This window comes from Ooceraea biroi, chromosome 1 (genome assembly GCF_003672135.1).
Source record: "Ooceraea biroi isolate clonal line C1 chromosome 1, Obir_v5.4, whole genome shotgun sequence".
Taxonomy (NCBI): domain Eukaryota; kingdom Metazoa; phylum Arthropoda; class Insecta; order Hymenoptera; family Formicidae; genus Ooceraea; species Ooceraea biroi.
Window position 1 is genome coordinate 12,232,167 of NC_039506.1, and position 24,363 is coordinate 12,256,529.

General features: G+C 38.0%; 2 protein-coding genes across 2 annotated transcripts; both read right to left on the reverse strand.

Annotated features, from left to right (window-relative positions):
• Nucleotides 1–11,832: 11,832 nt before the first annotated feature.
• LOC105283217 lies at nt 11,833–18,885 on the reverse strand. The gene is made up of 7 exons (XM_011345812.2): nt 18,862–18,885; nt 16,864–17,160; nt 15,927–16,770; nt 15,299–15,805; nt 13,207–15,209; nt 12,843–13,104; nt 11,833–12,302 (listed from the first exon to the last, which is right to left on the reverse strand). Exons 1-7 carry the CDS (start codon nt 18,883–18,885, stop codon nt 11,833–11,835), a joined length of 4,407 nt encoding a protein of 1,468 aa, XP_011344114.2.
• A 2,113-nt stretch (nt 18,886–20,998) lies between these two features.
• On the reverse strand, nt 20,999–23,290 carry LOC105287467 (zinc finger MYM-type protein 1-like). Its single transcript, XM_011353022.2, has 4 exons — nt 23,197–23,290; nt 23,024–23,133; nt 21,761–22,918; nt 20,999–21,448 (listed from the first exon to the last, which is right to left on the reverse strand). Exons 1-4 carry the CDS (start codon nt 23,288–23,290, stop codon nt 20,999–21,001), a joined length of 1,812 nt encoding a protein of 603 aa, XP_011351324.2.
• Nucleotides 23,291–24,363: the final 1,073 nt, after the last annotated feature.

Consider the following 24,363-nt stretch of genomic DNA (forward strand, 5'->3'; position numbering starts at 1 on the left):
ACAAATATAAAATAATTGATTAGTAATACTAAAAAAATATAACAGATATACATTTGAAATATGTATAAAGAAATGTATAAACAGTGGAAGAAGCGATTAATCATAATGATATGTAATTATTGTTGTAACACATATGCATCCCATTTATTTAGTGGTTTTAATAATATGGGTTGCAACATATATTTGTTATTAAAAAGACTAAAAAAACGAGATATGTTAAAAACAATATATGTTACGATCCAAGAGTAATATTATTATATTTTCTTACCGACGCATGTTAAACTTAAGATGATTGTTATCACCATTATTATCATTCTTTTTATAGAGATTGTAGGCGTTGCAGGCATTGTAGGCGAGGTTGATATTTGCAGAAGGTATTATTGAACGCTTTTTCAAATTATTACTACTTTAAAATCTCAAAATAACAAGATCGCTTTTTCTTTTATTCATTTGTGTTAAGTTTGTTTAATCTTATTATTATATCGTGATGCTCTGCAAGTCTGAAAGTAATAATATAAGTTTTTAATATTCAAATCAAAATAGTATACATTTATTATTTATTTGGTCGGTCTCAAATTCTGATACATAATTACAAAAATCTGATGAATAATCGAACAATAAAACATGAACGTATAAATGACATAAATACCGACATAAGAAACATTTAATAAGTACTAGTTAAAAGTTCTGTTTTAATTTTCAAGCTAAAGAGGCAAGTTAGAACTTTGGTCTAGTTGATGTAGGAACGCGGTTATGCTTACTTACGATCTATTATGTGTGAAAATATACATCAAACGTTTCATTCCTATTTCGAATCCTCCTAAACGACTGCTAATAGAGCCTGCGATTGTCGTGATCAGAAAAAAGCTACGCAGTCGCTAAAGATGATTCGAAATAGGTTTGAAACGTTTTGAAACGTACTTTCGTAATCAATCAACACTCTGATAACCATATCAACAAGGGTTCCAATGTATCTATTTCGCTTGAAAATAAAGATCTAAGAAGTTTGAACGATAAATTTATTAACAAAATCTCGGCACAATACTAATGCAGTAATATGCGGTAACTATTTCTTTACCTTTACAACACCAGTTGCTGCTGTGATCTCTCTATACAAACGATTCAGGAATAATAAGCATTTCGGTTGTATGATGTATACAAGATAGATTCTTAGCACACTGGGAAAGGGAGGTGTACTTGCTTTCGTTCTAGTGAGTATCAATAACAACACTTATAGACAATATTTACTTCAAGGAAGGAGAAAGGGAGAATACATATTGTTACGTATGAAAATAAGAAATAAAGGATCTTCAAATATATTTTAAACCCACTAAAAAAACCTTACAAAGGTGTAAAAACAGCGTCAAATACATAAAAAATTCCAACTTATACGCAACAAAAAGTTTAAAAAATATTTATTATAAAAATTAAAATTAAATATAAAATCACTAGTTAACTAGCCAAGTACCTCGAAGCAATTCAGTTTGAGTATTTTCTTTAAATATTTCCCATGCATACTCTCGATCTTATCGCATGATGACGTTGAAGTACTTGGCGTGCCCGGGTCGCATTAAAACATACTGTCCTACCTATTATCTGTACTTTACATGTAAATTATTTGTATCAACTAATGAAGTAATGAAAACAGATATTTATAATTACTTTACTAGTCTATAAAACTGTAAATGTGTTTATTTTAATATTTCCAACTAAAAAGATTTGTGAGTCATTATTCAAAATCAAGATACAATACAAATCCAGATACTGTGTACAAATTTATAAGAATTTTATAAGATATTTACGAGAAGACACGTTTAATGCGACCCGGGCATGCTAAGTACTTCGATGTCGTCATGCGATAAGAGAGTATACATGGGAAATATTTAGAGAAAATACTCAAACTCAATGGCTTCTAGATACTTGGTTAGTTAACAATTGATTTTATATTTAGTTTTGATGTTTATAATAACTATTTTTTAAACTTTTTGTTGCGTATAAGTTGGAATTTTTTATGTATTTGGCGTAGTTTTTTCATCTTTGTAAGGATTTTTTAGTGGGATCTCACTATTTTTTGTAGAAATTTTTTATTTTATATACAATTATGTGCAAAATAATAGCACCGCACAGTAATATTGCAAATATTGTTTGAATTTACCGCTTTTTTAATATGTACAGTGCCATCTCTGTGCAAGAAACAAGTACTAAATGTATATTCAACTAAAAAGAACCATTCAATTAGTTTCATTGAGTTGTGAATATTTGTCATCGGTGTAAAGACGGAAAAGTACTTTTTTCACTGTGCACAAAAATAGCACTACATAGTTTATGTGCAGTAAATTGCGGACATTTTTGTAAGATTTACTATTATTTTAAATTTGCCAATCAACATGAGTAAGACTTGTTATTTAAAATATATGTAACTTATTACTATTATCTTTAAAGACAAAATGGGAAGAAAACGCCATTGTACAAGCGAAGAAAGACAACTTATCCTAAAACTGCGCCGAGATGGAAAATCATATAAATTTATTAGAGAACTTTTATCATATTCAAATAAAATGATAAGAAATGCAGTAATATGGAAACCAAAAGCAGAAACTAGAGGCAGAAAGAGTAAAACTTTCCAGAAAATGGACTGACGAATAGTAAATATGGTCAAAAAAGATCCTTTTATATCATCTTCCAAGATCAAACAGGATCTAAACTTGAATATTGATGCTTCAAATGTTCGAAGGCGATTACTGAAAAAAAATCTACCCGCCCGCACTCCAAGAAAAGTTCCTTTACTAACAAAAAAGAATGTGCAAAAAGATTAAAATTTGCCCGGGATCATGTTAAATGGCCAGTAGAAAAATGGCGTAACATACTATGGAGTGATGACAGTAAAGTGGTTATTAAAGGATTTCCTGGTATCCGTCAGTTCGTTCGAAGACCACAAAAGTCAGAATTTAATCCTAGATATACAACTAAGACGGTTAAGCATGATGGAGAAAACATAAAAATTTAGGGTTCCTTTTCGTACTATGGAACAAGTCCAATTTATCGCATTGAAGGGACATTGAATGCTGATTTGTATGTTCGTATATTGAACACGACCATGTTACCTTACGCAAAATCAGAGATGCCACTGAAATGGGTATTTCAACAAGATAATGACCCGAAGCACACCTCGCGCAAAGCAAAACAATGGTTTCAGGACAAAGAAATTGATGTCTTGGAGTGGCCAGCACAATCCCCCAATCTCAACCCCATCGAAAACTTATGGACTGATGTTAAGAAAGCAGTTTTTGATGCGAAACCAACAAATGCCGATCAAATGTGGGATGTAATCCACAGATGTTGGGCTTCCATTCCTGTTGAACGGTGTCAAAAGTTAATGAACTCCATGCCAAGAAGGTGTCATGCTGTTATTGACAATCACGGCAGTAACACAAAATACTAATATTTTAAGCGTTTCGAAGTCATTAACATAAATACTGTTCCTTATTTATATTTTTTACGTAAAAGTGCTATTATTTTGCACATCAAATAAATAAAAAATTTTATTTTCTCATAGTTATCTTTCTAGTAAATAATGAAATGTTATATTTTATGTTTCTGTTAATTAATATATATTTAATAAATAAAATAAGGTAACTTTCAGTTGATTCATTTTGTTAAAATTTAGAAATTTCTTAATTTGTTTAGCTGGTGCTATTATTTTGCACATAACTGTATATTCGAACCAATAGAGATCTTTTCCATAGGTTTAATTTTTAAATCTGTTATTTTAATAATTTTTGTATCATTCTTATTATATTTTACTATATTCCTATCTATAATCTCTCTCTCCCTCCCTCCCTCTCCCTCTCTCTCCCTCTCTCTCCCCCCTGCCCCCCCTCTCTCTCTAATCTGTTAATGAGGAAATGGAGAAATTAAGAAAGGAGATGGAATGCAGGTGGATTGCAATGTTTGATGAAAGGATAAACGCAGTGATGGAGAGTAAAATGCAAGGTAGATCGCCGGTTGAAGGAAAGCAGTCTGATGATAGGAGGAAGACTTATAGTGGAGCGGTGAAGAGGGAGTCAGTAATAATTATTAGGCCTAAGGAAGATGAAGATAAGTCTAGTGATTTGACAAAAAAGGAAATTTGTTTTTTATTAACTCCCAGAATATTTACAATCTGTCTGATGACATTAAGTAAATCAAATAATCAAGTAGCATGTAGATAAATTCTCTGTGGAGTTTACCCTATGTGAATACAATCTTACTTAAGATGTTTACTAATTACAGAAGTGAATATTTCTAAGAAAATCTGCTTGTAGAATCTAATGGTTTAAATCGCTTTAGTCTTCATTTATCCGATTGTTCTAAGAGAAGTTTGTGCGTTAATTGATTGGGATGGGTATCAAGTGTTCTAACATACTTCTTGACATGTTTTGTTATAACTTCTTTTACAGTTTCGACACTAAGATCCCGTCGTATAATTTCATTGGTTACAAACCAAGGCGCGTCCACGATTGTTCTTAAGATTTTGGACTGAAATCTTTCTAGGATTTCGATGTTAGAGGTAGAAGCTGATCCCCACAGCTGGATTCCGTACGTCCATATTGACATAATGATGGATTTATAAAGCAGTAATTTGTTGTAGAGTGACAGTTTAGATCTACGGGCAAATAACCAATACATTTTTCTAAGATTGTATCCTAATTGCTTTCTCTTGTTCCATATATGCGTTTTCCACGTTAGTCTGCGATCTAGGTGTATGCCTAAATATTTTGCTGTTTCTGCTTGTGGTATTTCTTTGTTGTTTAATTTCACTGGAGGGCATGTTTCTTTATTTAATGTGAATGTAACGTGTACTGATTTTTGCTCGTTTGCCTTAATACGCCAAGTTTTAAGCCATTCTTGTATTTTGTCAATATTTTTTTGGAGATTTCTTGACGCTACTTTTGGATTTTTATGTGAGGTTATAACAGTTGTGTCGTCCGCAAATGTTCCCGTTGTTGCTTGTTGTGTTGTTGGTAAGTCAGCCGTAAACAGAAGGTACAACAATGGACCGAGTACACTTCCCTGTGGCACACCGGATTTGATGGGTTCCAAGTTCGAAGATTCTTCCTGGTATTTTATCGTAAAATGTCTGTTTGTTAGATATGACTTTAGTATATGATAGAACTGTGGAAGCTGTTTTTTGATTTTGTAGAGTAGTCCTGTATGCCAAACCTTGTCAAATGCTTGTGAAATGTCTAGGAACACTGCCGAACAGTACATTTTTTCTTCTAGGGCTTTGTTGATTTTCCTTACAATTCTATGTACCTGTTCAGTTGTTGCATGTTGTTCTCGAAAACCAAATTGATGCTTTAGGATAATTTCTTTACTCTCCATTACTGGTTTGATTCGTTTCAGTATAAGCTTTTCAAAGACCTTTGACAAGACAGGTAGCAAACTTATTGGCCTATAAGATGTTATCTCCTCAGGTTCTTTCCCTGGTTTAGGGATTAATATTATTTGTGCCACCTTCCATTAAGCCGGGAAATAATTAAGTCTCAGCATGGCGTTATAAATGATGGTTATTAGTCTTATTGCTTTTTGAGGTAGTTCCTTGAGCAACTTTCCAGTTATTAGGTCGTATCCTGGCGCCTTGTTAGCTTTTAGTTCATTTTGTATTATTTTTTGAACTTCTTTAACTTTTATTTTTTGTATGGGCATCTCAGTTTGTAATGATGTTTCAAGATAGTTCAGGATTTCTTTATCCCATTCTTCTGATGAGTCTTGAGCATCTGGTTCAAAAACTTTTTTAAGGTGCTCCGCAAATAGTTTAATTTTGTCTTTATTAGTTCTTGCCCATTTACCATTTCCTTGTCGTATAGGTGGTATTAGTTGTTGTGGACATTTTTTAAATTTCTTTGTGAGTTTCCAAAGCGAGTAGTCTGTAGCCTCTGTGGGTGTGAGGTTTATGAGAAATTTCTCTATTGCTTTGTTTTGTTCTTTGTTTAATAATTCCGTTAACTGTTTTGTAGCTTTGTTTAGTTTTGCCTTGTCTTGCGGTGATCTTAACTTTTGCCAGACTTTTCTAAGTTTCCTTTTTTCTGTAATTTTGATTTTTATGGTTGGTGGAAAGTGTATTACGTTTTCGGTGTCTTGGTTTACTGGAGTTGAATCCCAGGCTGCTTTTTGAATTATGCTGTTAAACTTGTCTATACCCTTCTCTATTTTTTCGGGCGTTTTAAGAGATATTTTACAGTTTATTTATCCATTTATGAGTTCTCTGAAGAAGTTCCAATTGGTTTTTGCATTGTGAAGAGTTGGTGGTTTTCTTTTTTTTTACTACAGTTGCATTGAGTGTGGTTATTATAGGTGAGTGATCAGAAGACAGATCAAAACATGATTCCGCTCGAAAATGGAGTTCTGATATGCCTCTCACTATACAGAAATCGATTACATCAGGTGCTTTCCTTCTGCTCTCACTATACAGAAATCGATTACATCAGGTGCTTTCCTTCTATCTGAGGGCCAGTAAGTTGGTTTACCCGTAGTGATTGGGTGTACATTATTTTCTATCATTGCTTGATAAAGCTGACGTCCTTTTGGAGTTGGTACATGAGACCTCGAACCCCACCACGGGTGTTTTGCGTTGTAGTTCCCTCCAGCTATAAACCTATTACCTAAGGTTTTGAAAAAGCAAGTGTACTGTTCCTGTTTTATTGTATGCTTAGGTGGACTGTATATGGCTGCTATGGTTATTGGTCCTGCTCAGTTTTCTATTGTTATGCTGGTTGCTTGTAGATAATCCTGATTGTATTTTTCGTTTTCGTGGTGATTTATTGAATCTTTGATGATTATGGCTGTGCCACCATGTGCAGTTCCGTCTGGATGCTGTGTATCATAAGTGATATATTTTGGTATATTTAGATAACTTTTCTTTGTGAAATGCGTTTCAGATATGAGCATTATATCTATATTATATTCGAGTAAGAAATATTTAAGTTCTTTACTTCTTTGGGCCAGCCCGTTGGCATTCCACACTCCTATTTTAAATGTGTTGAGTATTGTTATATTTTTGCAATCACCGCCGTGAGTAGGTTTAGCATTGTGTCCATTTTTTCCATAAGCTGTATTATCATGTTCTCCAGCTTGTTATTCGTTTGTTGTTCAGAAGATGATGGTAATGTTGCTATTTGGTTTACATTGTTGTTTATATCACTATTTCCAGGTGTATGCTGACATGTCGAGGTATTTTCTCTTGCTGCCTGAGCGTAACTTAAGTTAGATTGCACTGTGCTTTGAGGAGTTCTACTTGTATGTTCTTTATTTTGATTTGATCTTATTTCTTGCTCATCAACTTTCTTTTCCCTCAGTCTAGGGAAGTTTTTGCTGCAGTTGCTTACGAACCTCGCAACCCTTATAACTTGCAGGATGATTTCCACCACAGTTATAACACTTTACGTCATTCAATTTGTGTTTCTTAGGGCAATCTATGGTTAGGTGTTTTTCTGCACATTTTACGCATCTTGGACTTCTGAAGCAATAATTTTTTGTATGCCCATATGCTTGACATCTTATGCATTGTGCAATGTCTCTTTTTCTATATGGTTGTTCAAAAGTTATAATTGTGTTCAGTAAATTTTTAATTTTGTAGATATCCTTATTATTTTCCTTTTGTTGTAATTCTATAAAGAATAGTGGTAATTTTTCTTGGTTCTAGCTTCCAGTATATTCGTTATTTTTATGATTACATGATTATGTGCTTCAATTTCTGCTTTAAGTTCATTTATATCTGTTGTTGGATGCATGTTTCTTAAAACTACTTTAAATTTTTTATCATCTTTACATTGGTAAGTATAGCCTTGAGTCCTTTTTTGCTTGAGTGCTTCCATTATGGGATGATATTTAACTGATGAAGATGGTTGTATTCTGATCTGATTATTTTTAAGTATTTTCAGTGTGTACTGATCTTTTGCTATTTCATCGAGTACCTGTTTTAGTGGTGCAATGTTTTCCACTCCATCTACGAAGATAGGTGGTGATTTGGTTTCATCTTCTTTTATGATGTTGCCATTGTTTTCAGCATTTGTCTCTTGTGGTTCTATATCTGTTAACTTTTCGTAGTGATTGCTAGTACTTACCGGTCTATTTAGCCAGTAATCATTTATCCTGGTCTGTCTTTTATTAGTCGTAGGTACTTCCGGGCTGTTCCTGATTCTTTTTTTATTTTCGACTTTTTGCCATTTTTGATCACTTGGATGAGCGCAAGCGCTGTTGTATTCCATCCTGGTACGCCTGCGCGGGGCTACTGCCCGAGCGCGAGACGATTGCTGCTTTATAGGTTAGATTGGTGACAGCTCTGTGCGGATCAGCTGATCAGCTTAATGAATGGATGAAAAGGCCTTTTCTCGATTTGGAGAAAGACCCTTGTTTAGCTAGGCCAGTTACCTGCAAAAATGCAGCCCCTCGAAGGGCCCGAAAAAACAGAAGTCAGTTCTAAGCAAGAGAGGAGTATATCACCTGTGTATTGCTTACTCACCGGAAGCGGAAGCCCCCCCCCCAAAAAAAGGAAATAAAGAACAAAATTGACATTGCGAAATTAGGTGTAGGTATTACAAAGGTAAAAAAGGTAGCGAATGGAGCGCTTGTCGTAGGGTGTGAGAATAAACAGCAGGCGGATAAATTAAAGGAGCGAGTTTCGAGAGAATTAGGGAAAAAATATCAAGTATAAGCGCCGAAAGCGAGATCTCTGAAAATACGAATTTCGGATGTAGATAAGGAGGACTATGAAAATGAGAAGGATTTCTGGGAGATGATAAGGGTTCAAAATGGACTGAGGAGTGATAGCATAGAGGGAAGGATATTACACAGATCGAGCGATACAAAACAAAGAGGATCATCAATAATTGCAGAAGTAAATAGTGGAACAAGGGAAAAATTGTTACAGTTAGAAAGTCTCAGAATTGGATGGAAAATTTGTAGAGTACGGGAGTATGTAAGTGTGTTGCGATGCTTTAAATGTTGCGGATATTACTATGTTGCAAAATTTTGTACGAAGGATGAAGTGTGCAGAAAATGTGCTGAACAGCATCTGACAAAAACCTGTTCAAATTAAAGTAGTAAAGTGCGTAAATTGTATTGACAAGAGTAGGAAATTTAAAATTAAAGATTTGAAAGTGGACCATACAGCGTATATGATAGGGAATGTCCATGTTACAAAAAAGAGTTGGAAAAGCAGAAAAATAGAATAGAGAGCCCAATTTAGCAATCAATAGAAACGAATAGAGTAAGAAGTAGTTTAATATGTTTTAAGTGCAGGGATTTCTGAAACACAAAGATCAAATTGAAAATGTGCTGATGAAGAAATTTAGAGTAGCTATAGCAGAATTCACTAAAACGCATATAACTGGGCAAGTGGAGGATCATGAGTTGTATATTGAGGGATATGATTGTGTGCAATGTGACTCAGATAGCAATAGAACAGGGGGAGTGTTATTATATACAGTGCTGGCAAAAAGTTCCGGAACGGTTAAAAATCTTGGAAAATAATGATTTAGTGGAAAAATGTTTCAAACAAAAAGTATAGGGCTTAAAAAATCTATTAGATGATGATATATATTTGACCTTGCTATGACCTTGGAAAGCCCGGTCATGGTCAACATAAAAATCTTAAATGGAAACCCCTATTTTTTATTACATATTCTTGTAGCTTAGCTCGAGAGCTTTTCGAAACGCTATAATAAAATTTTGTTTCTCTTACGTACTTTTTGACTTATAAGGCTTGAAGGTTACACAGTACCGCCGGCATTAGAATTCCCCAAGGTGTACCGCGTGGAAGTTGCACGGTCGGATTTACACCTCTTTTGTGTGTGTGTGTGCGCGTGCGTGCGTATGTGTGCGTGTATGAGTGTGTGTGTGTGTGTGCGTGCGTGCGTGTATGAGTGTGTGTGTGTGTGCGCGCGCGCGTGTGTGTTCTTCATAAAACTAACTTCACAAAAATAGTTTATACTCGTATGTACGAACAACGGCATTAATGATGTCCGAAAATACGTGTGACACACACTAAGAAAGCGCGTCACTTATAAACTTTCTCGCGTATAGGTGAGGTGTTCCGATAACTATTTTTCTTGCTCGTGTTTACCTCACCTACAACCGGCATTGTGTAAGCGACCCGATCGTTGTGTGCGATCACACGGGTATTCGGACGGCATTAATGCCGTTGTTCGTACATACGAGTACAAACTATTTTTGTGAAGTTAGTTTTATGAAGAACACACACGCGCGCGCGCGCAGACACACACACACAAAAGAGGTGTAAATCCGACCGTGCAACTTCCACGCGGTACACCTTGGGGAATTCTAATGCCGGCGGTACTGTGTAACCTTCAAGCCTTATAAGTCAAAAAGTACGTAAGAGAAACAAAATTTTATTATAGCGTTTCGAAAAGCTCTCGAGCTAAGCTACAAGAATATGTAATAAAAAATAGGGGTTTCCATTTAAGATTTTTATGTTGACCATGACCGGGCTTTCCAAGGTCATAGCAAGGTCAAATATATATCATCATCTAATAGATTTTTTAAGCCCTATACTTTTTGTTTGAAACATTTTTCCACTAAATCATTATTTTCCAAGATTTTTAACCGTTCCGGAACTTTTTGCCAGCACTGTGTAGACAAGAGATTTAAATTTAAAATAGTAGCGATTGATTGTTGTGATAGGAATTGGTGGACAATTACAATAAGGGTAAAAGAATCGAATTATAAAGGTTTAATTATGTTGGTTTATCACTCACCAAGTGGTAGTGATGCGAAATTTTTGGATTATCTGGAGGAAAAGTTTGTGTTGGAGGTATTATATGATAATATTACTATATTAGGGGATTTTAATATCGATATGAAGAGAAATAACCATGTACAAGGTAGATTAAGTAGGATTATGAACTTATTAGGATTGAAATAGTTAGTTGGGGAACCGACAAGAATCGGGCTACCGTCAGAGACATTGATTGATCTGTTTTATTCAAATGTTGAGATGAAAGTGGAGGTATGCCATACACCAAGAATATCAGATCATTCAACCTTGGTAATGGATTGGAAAAATGAAAAAATAGAAAAAGGAAATAAGAAGGTCGGATATAGGGATTACAAGAGAATGAATGTGGAGGTTTTTAAAGAAATAATAAACGTGAATGTAAATGGCGCAATTGAAAACGATAATGTTAATGAGTTCGCGAATAGAATGGTGCGTGAAGTAGTTAGGAGTCTAGATTCGGTTGTACCTAAAAAGGAAATATTTATTAGGAAAATGCAGCGAGTAAAGTACAGTGGTTTTCGCAGGATATAAATAGATTAATGAATCAAAGGGATGAGGCGTACAAGTTAGCTATGAGTAGTAAAAATAGGGAAGATTGGGAAACTTTTAGATTGTTGAGAAACAAAACGGTTGATAAACGTAGGCAAGCAAAAAGAAAACACTTGGTGTAATAGCTTTTCCTCGTATGCTTTAATCTTCACAATATACTTTATTCTCGCGCAGTTCTTCGCACAATACTTCTCGCTTTCGTTGTCGTTCTTACACTACTCGTTCGCTCGCTTTTTACAACAACTGAAAAACGCACGTTGATCGCGCCACGCCGCGGGTGATCTCCTTGCCATCTATGCGTGGCGGAAGATATTATAATCGATAACTAGATATGCTTCAACATCCTGCCCACCAAATTAGACAACTAATCTTTTTCGTTAATTAAGTCGTTTATTGGTAATTGAGAGTTTAGAAATCGAACGCTTTGTAACGCCTGATGTAGTGCGCACTGTCACGATACGAACTAAACCGTCTTTGCCCGCGTGTACCTCTACTACTCCAAGCTTCTACTTCAACGGTGGAAGGTTGTCTTCTCTTAATAAAACGAGATCGTTGATTTTCAAATTTTTCTGCTCTGTTTTCCACTTGACTCGACTTTGGAGATTGGCTACGTATTCGTCCGCCCACCGTTTCCAAAAGTCTTGAACTGCACGTTGGATCATCTCCCATCTATTGAGACGATTAATTTTTAACTCGGATAAGTCAGTTTCTGGAAGACCAGTCAACGGCCCTCCTACAATAAAGTGTCCTGGTGTTAAAGGTTGTAAATCCGATGGATCGGAAGATAAAGGTGAAAGTGGCCTAGAGTTTAGGCACGCTTCTATTTGCACCAAAAGTGTGGTTAACTCTTCAAATGTGAATAGAGTATTTCCCATGGCTCGCTTCAAATGATACTTGCAGGATTTTACGCCTGCTTCCCAAAGACCTCCCAGGTGAGGTGAATATGGCGGAATGAAACTCCATTCGATGCCTCTGTCTTGCAAATCGTTTCCGATAGGCCCGTTAATTGAGTCGTGAACGAATTTGTAAAGTTCCTCCAGTTCTCATTTGGCGCCCACAAAGTTAGTAGCGTTGTCGTTGCAGATTTTACGTGGTAATCCTCGCCGTCCGATGAATCTGCGTAAAGTTGCCATAAATGCGGCTGTCGATAATTCGCTTGTTGCCTCTAGATGGATTGCTCTTGTTGCAAAACACACAAATAGAGCGATGTATGACTTGCAGGTTTTCCGACCACGATCTTTGTTAATAAGCGTGATGATTGGACCCGCGAAATCAACTCCTGTAATTGTAAAGGGTTTGGATGGCTTGATTCTTTCGGCAGGTAATGATCCCATAGCTTGCGTCATTCCTTTCGGATTGTTCTTAGCACACCAAATGCATGCACGACATACTTGGCGAACCATGTTTCTTGCGTTTAATGGCCAATATCGCTAACGTATAGAGGCGAGTAAAAGTTGCGGACTCGCATGCAATAACGCGCGATGTTCTCTTTCGATTAATAAACGAGTAATCTTACATTTAGCTGGCAATACGATCGGATGCTTCCTTTCCCAGTTCCAAGGCGCTTCGTGAAGTCGACCGCCCACCCTGATGATACCATCTTCATCTAGGAACGCATTCAACTGAAGTAATCGACTCGTAGGACTCAGTTGCCGTTTGTTCTTGAGATTCTTCACATCGTCATGAAAATAAACGCTTTGTGAATACTTGATTATCTCGCGTTGGGCTGCTTGCAATTCTGCCAACGTTAATTTGGTACAAATCCTGTCCGTCCTTTTCTGACGACAGTTAAAAATGAATCGGAGACAATAAGTAAATGATCTTTCAATCTTGATTAACGTTGAAAAATCGTCCACCAACTTGCAAATCAGGTCATTTACCAACGGTTGCTGTATATTTAAATTGCAAACTAAAAATTCCTTTCTCGTTTCTTCAGCTGCACTATCGAGATCCTCTTCAGAGAATTTCCAATCGATATTCTCGTTTCTCGCGGACTGTGGTGTGTCAACTAGCCATCTTGGACCATTCCACCATAATTGACAGCCCTTGAGTTGCCCAAGTGTAGCTCCTCTTGATATTAAATCGGCAGGGTTTTCGGAGCCTTTAACATGTTGCCAATAAATTGCCGGCACACTCTCGACAATTTCTGACACTCGATTTGAAACAAAGGGTTTCCATCGTGAAATAATCCAGTAAAGCACAACCATCGAATCTGTCCACGCATGAACTCCGTCGATTTTTATCTGGATCGCTCGTTTAACATTGTTAATTAACCTTGCTAACAGTAACGCACTGCATAGTTCTAACTTAGGAATTGATACCTTTTTTAACGGAGCTACTCTGGCCTTTGAGCACAACAACTTAACCGTTGTCTCTCCATTCGCTTCGTTAAGAGATTGTATGTATACGCACGCGCCATATGCGTTTTTGGACGCATCACAAAATCCTAATATAGAAAATCGACTATTTTCGGATAGACTAATAACTACTCGAGGTACTCGCAACGTATGTACCTCCTCGAGACTTTCTTGAAACATTCGCCACTTAAACAAAATTGTTTCTGGGAGTGGGTCATCCCAATCTATCTTGATCTCCCAAAGCCCTTGCATTAAAATTTTAGCTACTGTCAACACAGGACCGATCAATCCCAGCGGATCGAATAACTTGCTAATCGCCGATAACATTTCGCGCTTCGTAGATACGTCAGCTACCATTTGCGTTTTAAATTGAAACACGTCTAACATAAGATTCCACTCAAGCCCCAATGTGCTTATAGTATTATTCGCATCGATATTTGTCGTCGGATTTGATTCTCTTAGCTTCGTCGGCACTTCTCTTAATGCATCCTGAGAATTTGAGCACCACTTATGCGCCTCGAATCCTCCTTGTAATAGTTCCGACAATTGGTTTTGTAAAACACGCGCTTCCAAAATTGTATTTGCTCCGGAAATAATATCGTCTACATACGTGTTCTCTAATAATGCCGAAGAAGCTAAAGGATGTCGCTTCGCACCTTTCTTCGCTAATCGTCGAACACAACTCACCGCTAAGAACGGTGAACAAGCTGCGCCGAATATAACTGTATTCAAACAGTACTCCTTTATGGGTTCCTCTGTCGAAAATCGCCATAAAATATGCTGATAAATTCGATCGTCAATGTGAACGGATATTTGACGATACATTTTCTGTAAATCCGCTGTCAACGCAATTTTGAAAAATCGAAAACGTACAACTATTTCGGTTAAGTTATCGTGCAACACTGGCACAACAAGAAGTGCATCGTTCAGTGACACGTCCTTGTTATTTTTGACTGATGCGTCAAATACGACACGTAACTTCGTACTACTACTTGCTTCTTTTACTACTCCATGATGAGGTAGATATACTATACTCTCAGCAGGATTATCGAAATTGCTTACTTCTGACATGTGTCCTAAATTGATATACTCGCGCATAATGTTAATATATTGATTGTACATTGCTTCATTGCCCTTAAGGGTATGCTCTAGACGATGCAATCTTTTGCGAGCTATTTCTCTGTTATTACCAATAGGCGGCTTTACGTCCTGAAACGGCAATCTTACTATAAACCTACCATCACTGTCTCGCGTGGTGGTTTGCTCGAAATATCGCCCGCATTTCTTCTCGGTTATCGATAATGTTCGTGCCTTGTAATCATCGCAATTCTCCAATTTCCAAAATTTTTCTAATTCTTCTCGTAACATCTCACACGAATTCTCGGAGCAAGTTACCAAACTTGTCGTAAATTGATTACAAATTGGACTCTTTTGCACGCTCGATGGCATTGTTCCAGCCACTATCCACCCTAACTTCGTGTTTTGTAAAACTAACTGACCTTGTTCAAGATCCAATTTGTCTGGCTCTAATAAATTAAAGAAAAATACTCGATACCAATCAACATGTCTATCGGACCGGTTTTATAAAATTCCGAATCGGCTAAATTGAGGTTACTAGGTATCTGCAACTTGCTACGATTTATTTCCATGGATGGTAAAGTTTTCGTAATCTTAGGCACAATTAAACACTGCGTATTGATCTCGAAATTGGAGTGTCTCGACTTGACATGAACCTCGCAAACATTCTCAATTTTACTTGCTGTTCCATTTAAACCTGTAACGATTTCGGAAATTCTGTTTCGCTTCAAACCTAGCTTATTGTGCGCCGCTTGCGTAATAAAATTAGCTTCGTTCGCGCTGTCTAGTAATACTCGAATCGATGTACTCGAACCATTGCGTCGCGTGGCTTCTACTGTCGCCGTAGCCATAATGACTTGTCGTCCTCTTAAATTGCTTGAGGCGTGAACCGCTACACTTTTGATCGGCTCGCTATCTGTTATACCTTGAGATTCTGCGACATCTGACTTCGCAACAATCTTGTTATCTTGAGGTAAATGGCACAATGTATTGTGTCGTCCTGCACATTCTCTGCAGTTACCCATTTTGCATGTTTTGATCATTCCTCAAGCAGTTCATACATAGCTTCAGTCGTTTGACTTCTTGAACTCGCTCGGAAACTGGCAAACCTAGAAATTTCTCGCACGCATATATCAAATGTGTTCCATTGCAACAGTAACACTTACCCGAATTGATTGAAGCCGTTAAAACAGCTTTCTGACTTGCACTGTTTTTGGTCGACAAATGCGATTTGGAACCGATAGCTCCCTTTGTACGTTGATCAGATTCCTTAAGCGATTTTTCATTCCTATCGGATACTCTAGACTCGATTCGCTCTAAGGTCTGACATTTCCTTTTCAGGAACTCGATCATATCATCCAACTTCGCTTCATCCTTGCTCTCTACCTCTTCTTCCCAAGCTCGAAGAGTTTTCACATCGAACCTTGTTTCCATCATATGCATGATGAGCTCGTCCCACGAGTCAATGGGTAAACCTAGAACCTTCAACACTCTCAAATGTCTAGAAGTGTGATCGATTAAATCTCGAAGAGCCTTAGCTGACTCTTTTGCCACGATTGGCATCATAAATAAACACTGGATGTGTTTTTTCTTGAGCGACCTGGGATCATCGTAACGCTGCTGTAACAACTCCCATGCAGTCGTATAATTTTGTTCTGTTAACTCGATCGACTCGATAATTTTCGCGGCATCGCCCGAAATGGATGAAATTAAATATTGAAATTTCTCGATATTCGATAAATGCGGCTTATTGTGTATAATAGATCGAAAACTATCTGCGAAATATTTCCATTCCTCAATTTTTCCGTCAAAACGAGGAAGTTTGATAGTCGGCAATTTGACTCTAGCATCGGTATTCACGGACTCTGCTGTAATTGCAACGCGATCGAGGATTTCCGTTTGCCGCGAAAGAATGGCCGCCAACGCTTCATTCCCGCTTGACGACAGAGAAGATGGCGTGGCGGTATCGCTTTGAAATCCGCGCCCGAACTGTTGCATCATCTCAGATTGCTGTTGCAATAATTGAGTAATCGCGTCTGTATTTTGCCGTGCAGCACCTTCCGAAGACGGCTGCCCTATGTATCATTTCAATAAAGCCTTTACCTCGAAATATCGTTGCTCGAAAAACTCGTCTTCCGTCGTATCATCGACGGTAAAATCGCCTACCTTGTCTAATAGTTGCCTCTGGATGGCCTCGAACTCTCGATAAATGCCTTCTAACCTTTCTAACCTCGTTTCTGCTTGTTCCTTGTCGAACTTGACGCCGGTTTTCTCAGTTACTTCCAGTACTTGCGTTCTCAACCTTGTCAACTTCGCCTTTACGTAGTCTCGTGCCTTGCGTAAACTTGCGATCTCTTCCATTGTAACTAGTGTTACGTCCAGAGACTGCACAGTTCCTTGCTTCCAAGAAATTTAGCGATATTTTTTAATTGTCGGTCAATAAGGCGACGCGCCGAGCCGGTCGCGTGCGATCAATAGGGCCCCAGTGAGGGATTAGAAGAAACGGTGACACAGCTGTGTCGGATCCGAGGAAATACCCTCATAAGAAACGCGGGTTGTGACGCACGTGTCCGGGCAGGCGCGATATTAGATCCGGATACCGAACCCTTTGGTCTTACTGATCAATTTATAAAAAACAAGCAACAAATTCGGTCGCGCGTGACTGTAGGCTCGCGGTGTATCACTCTTCCTGGAAGAGAAATGATACAGCTGTGTCGGATCATCCCCGGGTAGATACCTCACAGGAACCGCGAATCCGGCCACACACGTACCGGTACTTCCGGCTTAAAAAGAAACCATCTGTGGACGGTTTATCGCCTCATAGACCAACCGTCGATATTTACAATTAAATTAACTAACGGCCCTCGAAAGGTGGTTTCCCGAAAACGCAGTTCCCGGAAAAGCTACCTCTTTTCCACGTCATCCCTATCGTATAAAAGGTGATGACCATTCCGGAGGGCAGCTTTTTCATTCTGTCCGTGTTCGCGAACGCAGCTCATTCATTTTTTCGTGCTCACGAACGTACCTTGTCAGTCTTCGAAATTAGTGCAGAAGTTTTGTGAAGTGAGTGCCGGGTTTAAACACTTTGTTCCCCGAGTTAATTACCACCAACTCAAACCTCGAGGTGCGATTGCCCATACACCACCACTCCATTCCAGAGCGAGCACGAGAATTTCCACCGGACGAGATTTCACTGGTTCATAACCGGGTTCAAATTTCAGCATACACCTGCAAACAAGTGAGCGTTTTTCTTTAGCTGTCACTCCTTTTTCTTTTCTCTTTCTCTTCTCTCTCTTTTGTTTTCTCGTCATTGACAACTCTCATTCACATTTCCCTCTTCAAGTCTCTTTCACCCTTTTCTATACATTTCTCCTGGACTCATCCGGTATCCCCCTTTAAGTGTTTTCCGGCAAACGATCACGCAGTCCGTCTCCCTCTGCGGGACCATCCAGCAGCGACCAAGCGTCGTTTCCTGAGGGCCATTCAACGACGGTGCCACCGCGTAAAAAGATAGCGACCGAGATCGATCCGCGGCCCCCCTCAGCGTGTTCGGCTAGTTCATCGGTTATAATATTAGATTCTTTTCGGTCTCCTTCCCCTGCCCTTTCCGTTCAAACAGTTTCTTCCACTTCGCATCGGGCATCCCCTGATTCTTCCGTTCAAATACTGGAACCCCTACCCCGAACACCTTCCCCGTTCTCTGTCTCTTCAAGCGTCTCCTCTTCCGCACCCTCCGTTTCTTCTTCGCGCTCTTCTTTGCGTCCTTCAACCCCTTCAAGCGTTTCTTTCTCTTTATCTCCTCCTCCTTCTTCTCTTACACCCCCTTCCTGTTATTTTTCTATGTCCGAATCCTCTTCACGAGCATCCATCCAGGCATCCCCGCCTAGCTTTCCCCGTTACTCTCCGTCTATTTCTCCAGCTCCCTCCTCCCTACGCTATTCGCCTGTGCAACCTGGCGATTTGGAGAATTTTGCAAATTCTCCTTCTCCTCCTCGTTCTCCGTCGCCCATCGGGAACGACGTCATAGTCGAAGAGTTCATTCAGCGTTCACTGATAACTCTAGGAGAGCGATTCCTCCACATCTTCCCTCCAGTCACTCACCCTCCCTCTACCACCTAATGCCATTGTGATAGACCCAGACTTCTTTCCTATTCCCTCTCTTAGCGGCCCTGAGGCCGCTCTTTGGCACACCGACCCAAACGTCGGGATCCCTCTGATTGTCAGAGGACGCCTATATCCTATCCTTTTCCCCGCCACACTCCTGCGCCGATATTTTTAAAGTAATGATTAGTGTTAATATAGAAATAGATTTTAGAAATAGATCGGTTGCCGTAGTTTTCATTTATATATTATTTTATTGGTTAAGTTGTTCTCCTTTAGTTTTATGTTTTTTTGAAATAGACTCAGTTTGGAAAATTGATCTAGGAAGTAAAGCGTTTAATTTCCGCTTATGTTTAGTTTTCAATTGGTAATTAATTATAATTTCCGAGTAAACTACATTTTTAATTTACACATTTTATAGGCACAAAACAACACATACACTTTAAATTTCTCTTTTTTCAACCAAATATGTTCTAGACATACTTTGTTCTCTTTAGAATAAAATGTTTATTAGTTAACTAGTCACCGATGCATTATTCATTTTAATTCCCTCTATTCGTCTCCGCCTTCCCAGATCGTACGGGTCCTATCCCAGGTAAAAGGGATTCAGTTTCTCTGACCTAAAAAGGGACCAACGGACAGACCGTTCCAGGGCCTACGGTAAAATCGACCTCCGTGGTCGTTGACCTTTAAACCGGAGCAAGTGGTCAGTCCGACTCGTGTTTTGGGGCCTGACCGCCACAAGATACGAGAGGCGTTCTGTTGCACCCTTCCTTCGAGCTCACGGAGTTCTGGACGTAACACTAGCTTGTAACTTGCTTGATCTCGATATCTGTTATCCAATAGCGCGACTTATCCGGCTCGAAGGACCATAAATATGTAATAGCTTGTACTCGTATGCTTTAATCTTCACAATATACTTTATTCTCGCGCAGTTCTTCGCACAATACTTCTCGCTTTCGTTGTCGTTCTTACACTACTCGTTCGCTCGCTTTTTACAACAACTGAAAAACACACACTGATCGCGCCACGCCGCGGGTGATCTCCTCGCCATCTATGCGCGGCGGAAGATATTATAATCGATAACTAGATAGGTTTCAACACTTGGAAGACAAATTAGACAAAAATAAGGGAGATCCGAAAAAAATGTGGAGGGTTTTAAAAGAAATTGTGAAAGGTAAACCAGTAGATAAGGAATACAATGAAATCTAAATTGGGAACAGATTGTTTAACAACAGGGAGGTAATGGCGGATAATATTAACTACTTTACTACTCTACAGATAGTATAAGGCAGATAAGAAGTGGTATTAAAGTAAAATGTTGGATGGATGAGAATAGATACACTGATTGTTCGTTTTATTCATTTAAAAGAATAGAAGAAAAACCGTTGGTTAACGCAGTTATGAAATTAAGAAAGAAATCAGGAACTGAGGAGAGAATTACAGTGGAAATAATGAAGTATGTTATGGAAGTAGCGAGTAAGAAAGTATGTAATTTATTGAATAGATCGCTAGAGGAAGGGGTATTCCCGGAGAAGTGGAAAGAGTCTATTGTGGTACCTATACCGAAGGTTGCAAAGACGATAAAAGTGGAAGAGTTTAGACCGATAAACAAATTACCTGTATATGAAAAAATACTAGAGATAATGGTGCAAAAACAGCTCGTAGGGTACTTGGAAGAAAATGAATTACTACAGGAAGGGCAATCGGGATTCAGGGCAAAGCATTCGTGTGAAACGGCACTTCAGTATACGCTGACAGCCTGGAAAAGGAAAATTGGAGAGGGTAAAATGGTGGGAGTTTCTGGACTTGAAGAGAGCGTTTGAAGTTGTGGATAGAGAAATATTGTTAAAAAAACTGGTACTTATGCATTATAGGGGAGCCAGCCCCGATGGCCTTGACCTTGACATATGTTATAGAGGTCACCCTCCTGAGCATGGGCGCCGCGACGGGGGTGCAAGGCGATGCACTTGCACCCCCCTGGCCTATAAAATAAGTGGAGAAGGGAAAAAAATTCACTAGAAAAAAGAAGTAATATAGAATACTATCTATAATTTTTCAATTGAACAAAAACTCTATGCTTAAATATTAATTAACATTTGTAATAAGCCTTTAGGAAATCAATGTTTTTAAAACATCAATGTTGGAACAAGAATTTAAGCCGTCTTGGTTGCTTTCCAAATTCATTTGTTACATTATCAATGAATTCAGTGTCCTCTTGCACTCTTTTCCTATGAACGCTGAGAATGCACAGTCCACTTAGCCTCTCGTCTCCCATCGTAGACCGATTCCAAGTTTTGACGCGCCGTAATGTACTGAATGAGCGTTCAATGCTACATGTTGTCGCTGGGAGAGTCAGGCCAATTTTGATTGCTTCAGCTATAGCTGGGTAGAACGGTGTTGCTTGACAAATCAAATCTGCGTACTCGAAGGATTCATTTGTAGTTGCTTCATTTTTCCACATCTCGTACCATGTGGTAATCTCGGCGATAAAATTCGATAAAGTATCTCCGTAAAGACTATTTATGTTTTCTGCAACAGCACGAAATGATACTTCATCCAGTTTTTTCATAGCATCTGGGTGAAGCTGCATAAGCGAACATGCTTTTTCGTGCGTAGAAGAGAAACGATCTCTCAGAGAAGAAATAATAGAGTCCAAGTAAGGTATGAAGATAGATCTTCTAAAGAAATCTTCTACATTTTCAGAAGATTGATTCGATCTGTGAGTCTGTCTCGCAACCACTCGAGAACGTTTGAATTCAATATCTAGTTCTTCGTAAATTTATTGAGCTTTTTCAAAGATGACAGTGAACTGTATCAAGGCATTATTGCGGTGAGATTGAAGCACATTTGTTAATTTAGCCACGTGATCGTTTATTGCCTTTATGTTCATGCTTACTTGCTGGAGTTGATTGCACACAGGTTCAAGTTTGGCGGAATAAATAGCAATGACTAAGAGCGTCACAATGTAGGTTGGAGTTGTTGCAGTCGTGTAGAGTTTATGAGCTTTGACCTTCGTCTTCGAGTTTGGTGCGTTCTCTGAAAGTTCTTTTAAAGCTCGTACGATTTTAGAAAAATTCTCAGAAAATATTCTGATACTCTTATATTTTACCGACCAGCGCGTTTCACAAAACAGAGGGATATTGGGAATCATGTTCCGCCGTAAAGTACTTTCCCTAAAAAAATTTATAATTTCTTTTGTCGTCCCAGCAGTATTTCTCACTTCATTGACATCATTCAGGTCATTGATGACAAGATTCAATGTATGGCTAGCACAGTGGAAGAACAACGCCATAGGATACTTGTCATTAATTAGTTTCTGAACGCCACTTATGTGACCAACCATTGCAGCACAGCCGTCATACCCTTGGCCAATGAGTCGGTTTAAATTCAAATCGCAATTTTCTAAAAATCGAATAATAGTTTCTGAAATGGATTTAGAGTTTAGTGCTTGCAGTGATACAAATCCCAGAAATTCTTCACAAATTATCGGCTTTTTGTTTTTTTGATCACAACGCAGATACCGAACACCAATTGATAATTGCTCTGTACCACTAATATCAGCAGTCTCATCAGCCAACACCGAAAAAACAGATGCATGCTTCACCTCCTCAATTATTTTGCCTTTAAGTACATCAGAACAAGTTTGAATAAAATCGTTTTGAATTTGATGCGATATATACAAGGAGTTTTTTGCTCCGGATTCCAAATGATTCTTCAAAATCTTGTCCCTAGATTCAATTCGAAAATGTAGCAGATCTGTGAAAACAGAACCCTCATCACTTTTCCCACGAAGTGGAAGATCATGCTGTCCGCAAAACAAAATTGTTGATATAATTGATCGAAGTTTCACTCTGTTTTCTTCAACTTCTTTGTGATATGCCGAATCTAAAGCTTCATGAACACTCAGTTGCTGCCTATCCATAATTTTCTCAAAATTTTTGGAAGAAACAATCGCGTCACGATGACACTGCGTTGTTGCATGAGACTGTGCAGCTTCATAAAATTTGTGATACTTTAGGCAAGGGGAGACAATAAATTGTCCTTGTAGACCGCGCTAAACCAGAGGTCGAAATAGGACACAGAATCGACATAGAGGTTCTTTCGCAATAGCTGAGTAGGTCAACCATGGGTAGGTTGTAAGCCATTCAGATCGAAATACTCGTTTAGCACCAAGGTTTACATCTTTTTTAAAATTGTACGTTTGACTAGGAATCCAGGGCTTTCTTAATAATTTCAGACGAAGTTCGTCATCGGCATGAAAATTCGAATCTAAATATAACCCAATATCCAATAAATTAGCACTAGAATTGAGCGAAAATTCTTCGTCTTTACCATCTTCTTTTTGATGATCTGTACTGGAACTAGGTGTTGCTGTCGTATCATCAGTCTTGCGTTTTTTACACAAAAAATGTCTTATGTCACTCATCTTACTCGATTACACTCGATGTGAAAGAATGTAAACTTACTTAATACAGAGTCTACTGTATTTCTCTCTTTCTCGTTAAGGTACCAAATCGACTGTACAACACAACACGATCTTCTGATATGACTCGATATAACAAATGAATAAAACAAAAGAACAGCGCGGGCTGCGCGGGTAAGTTTGGTATTTGTAAATTGGCGCTGCGAATCGTAGGTGGGAATCCCCACTGTCTACTTATGTCGGTTGGCGCACGAATATGAAAATTAATTTTCTTTGCTTTTCAAATTCGCGCGCCAACCGTGCGAAAGCAGTTAAGTTAAATTTCCTTTTACGTCTTTCATAGGAAAGCTAAATTTGATATGCTTATACAATATCTGTGATCTTAAGAATCGTATTCATTTGAATTATAAATAGTACAATTATTAGAAACCATCGACATTAATTCAATGTCAATACTTGTTAACTATTCATAATTATATTATATATAAATACTTGTAAACTATTAATAGTTGTAATCTTTACCTATTTGCAATTGTAAAACTGAGATTTTTTAAAACTTTATTTTATTAATTTTTTTAACTGTATTAACTATAATAACAGATCTGCAATATAAAATTGAAATTTTTCAATTATTAATGGATCTTTATTAGAATTCAATAAATAACAGTCAATGTTAACAAAAATATGATTATGAACTGGGAAGAAACTGTTTTTTCAGTGTATCCTCTTTTGGATACACCCCCCTATAAGTAATTCTGCCGGCGTCCATGCTCCTGAGTGACCTTCAGAAGGTTTTAGCCGGCGGTCATTGTTTATTAAAATGTTATTAACAAAAGAAGTTTCGAAAATGTAGTAGTTATTTTGAATATTCAGAGACATAAACGACGAATATGTATATGAACGAAGGAAGGAAAGTCATTTAAAGCAGTGAATCCTTAATATATAGAATAGTTTCTTTTAATATAAGTACAAATTATTCTCTGCTTTAACCTAACCTAACCTAACCTATCCTAACCTAACCTTGGTTAGGTTATATTTTCCGAAAGTGGAGCCCCGGGCACATACGTTCGTTTTCA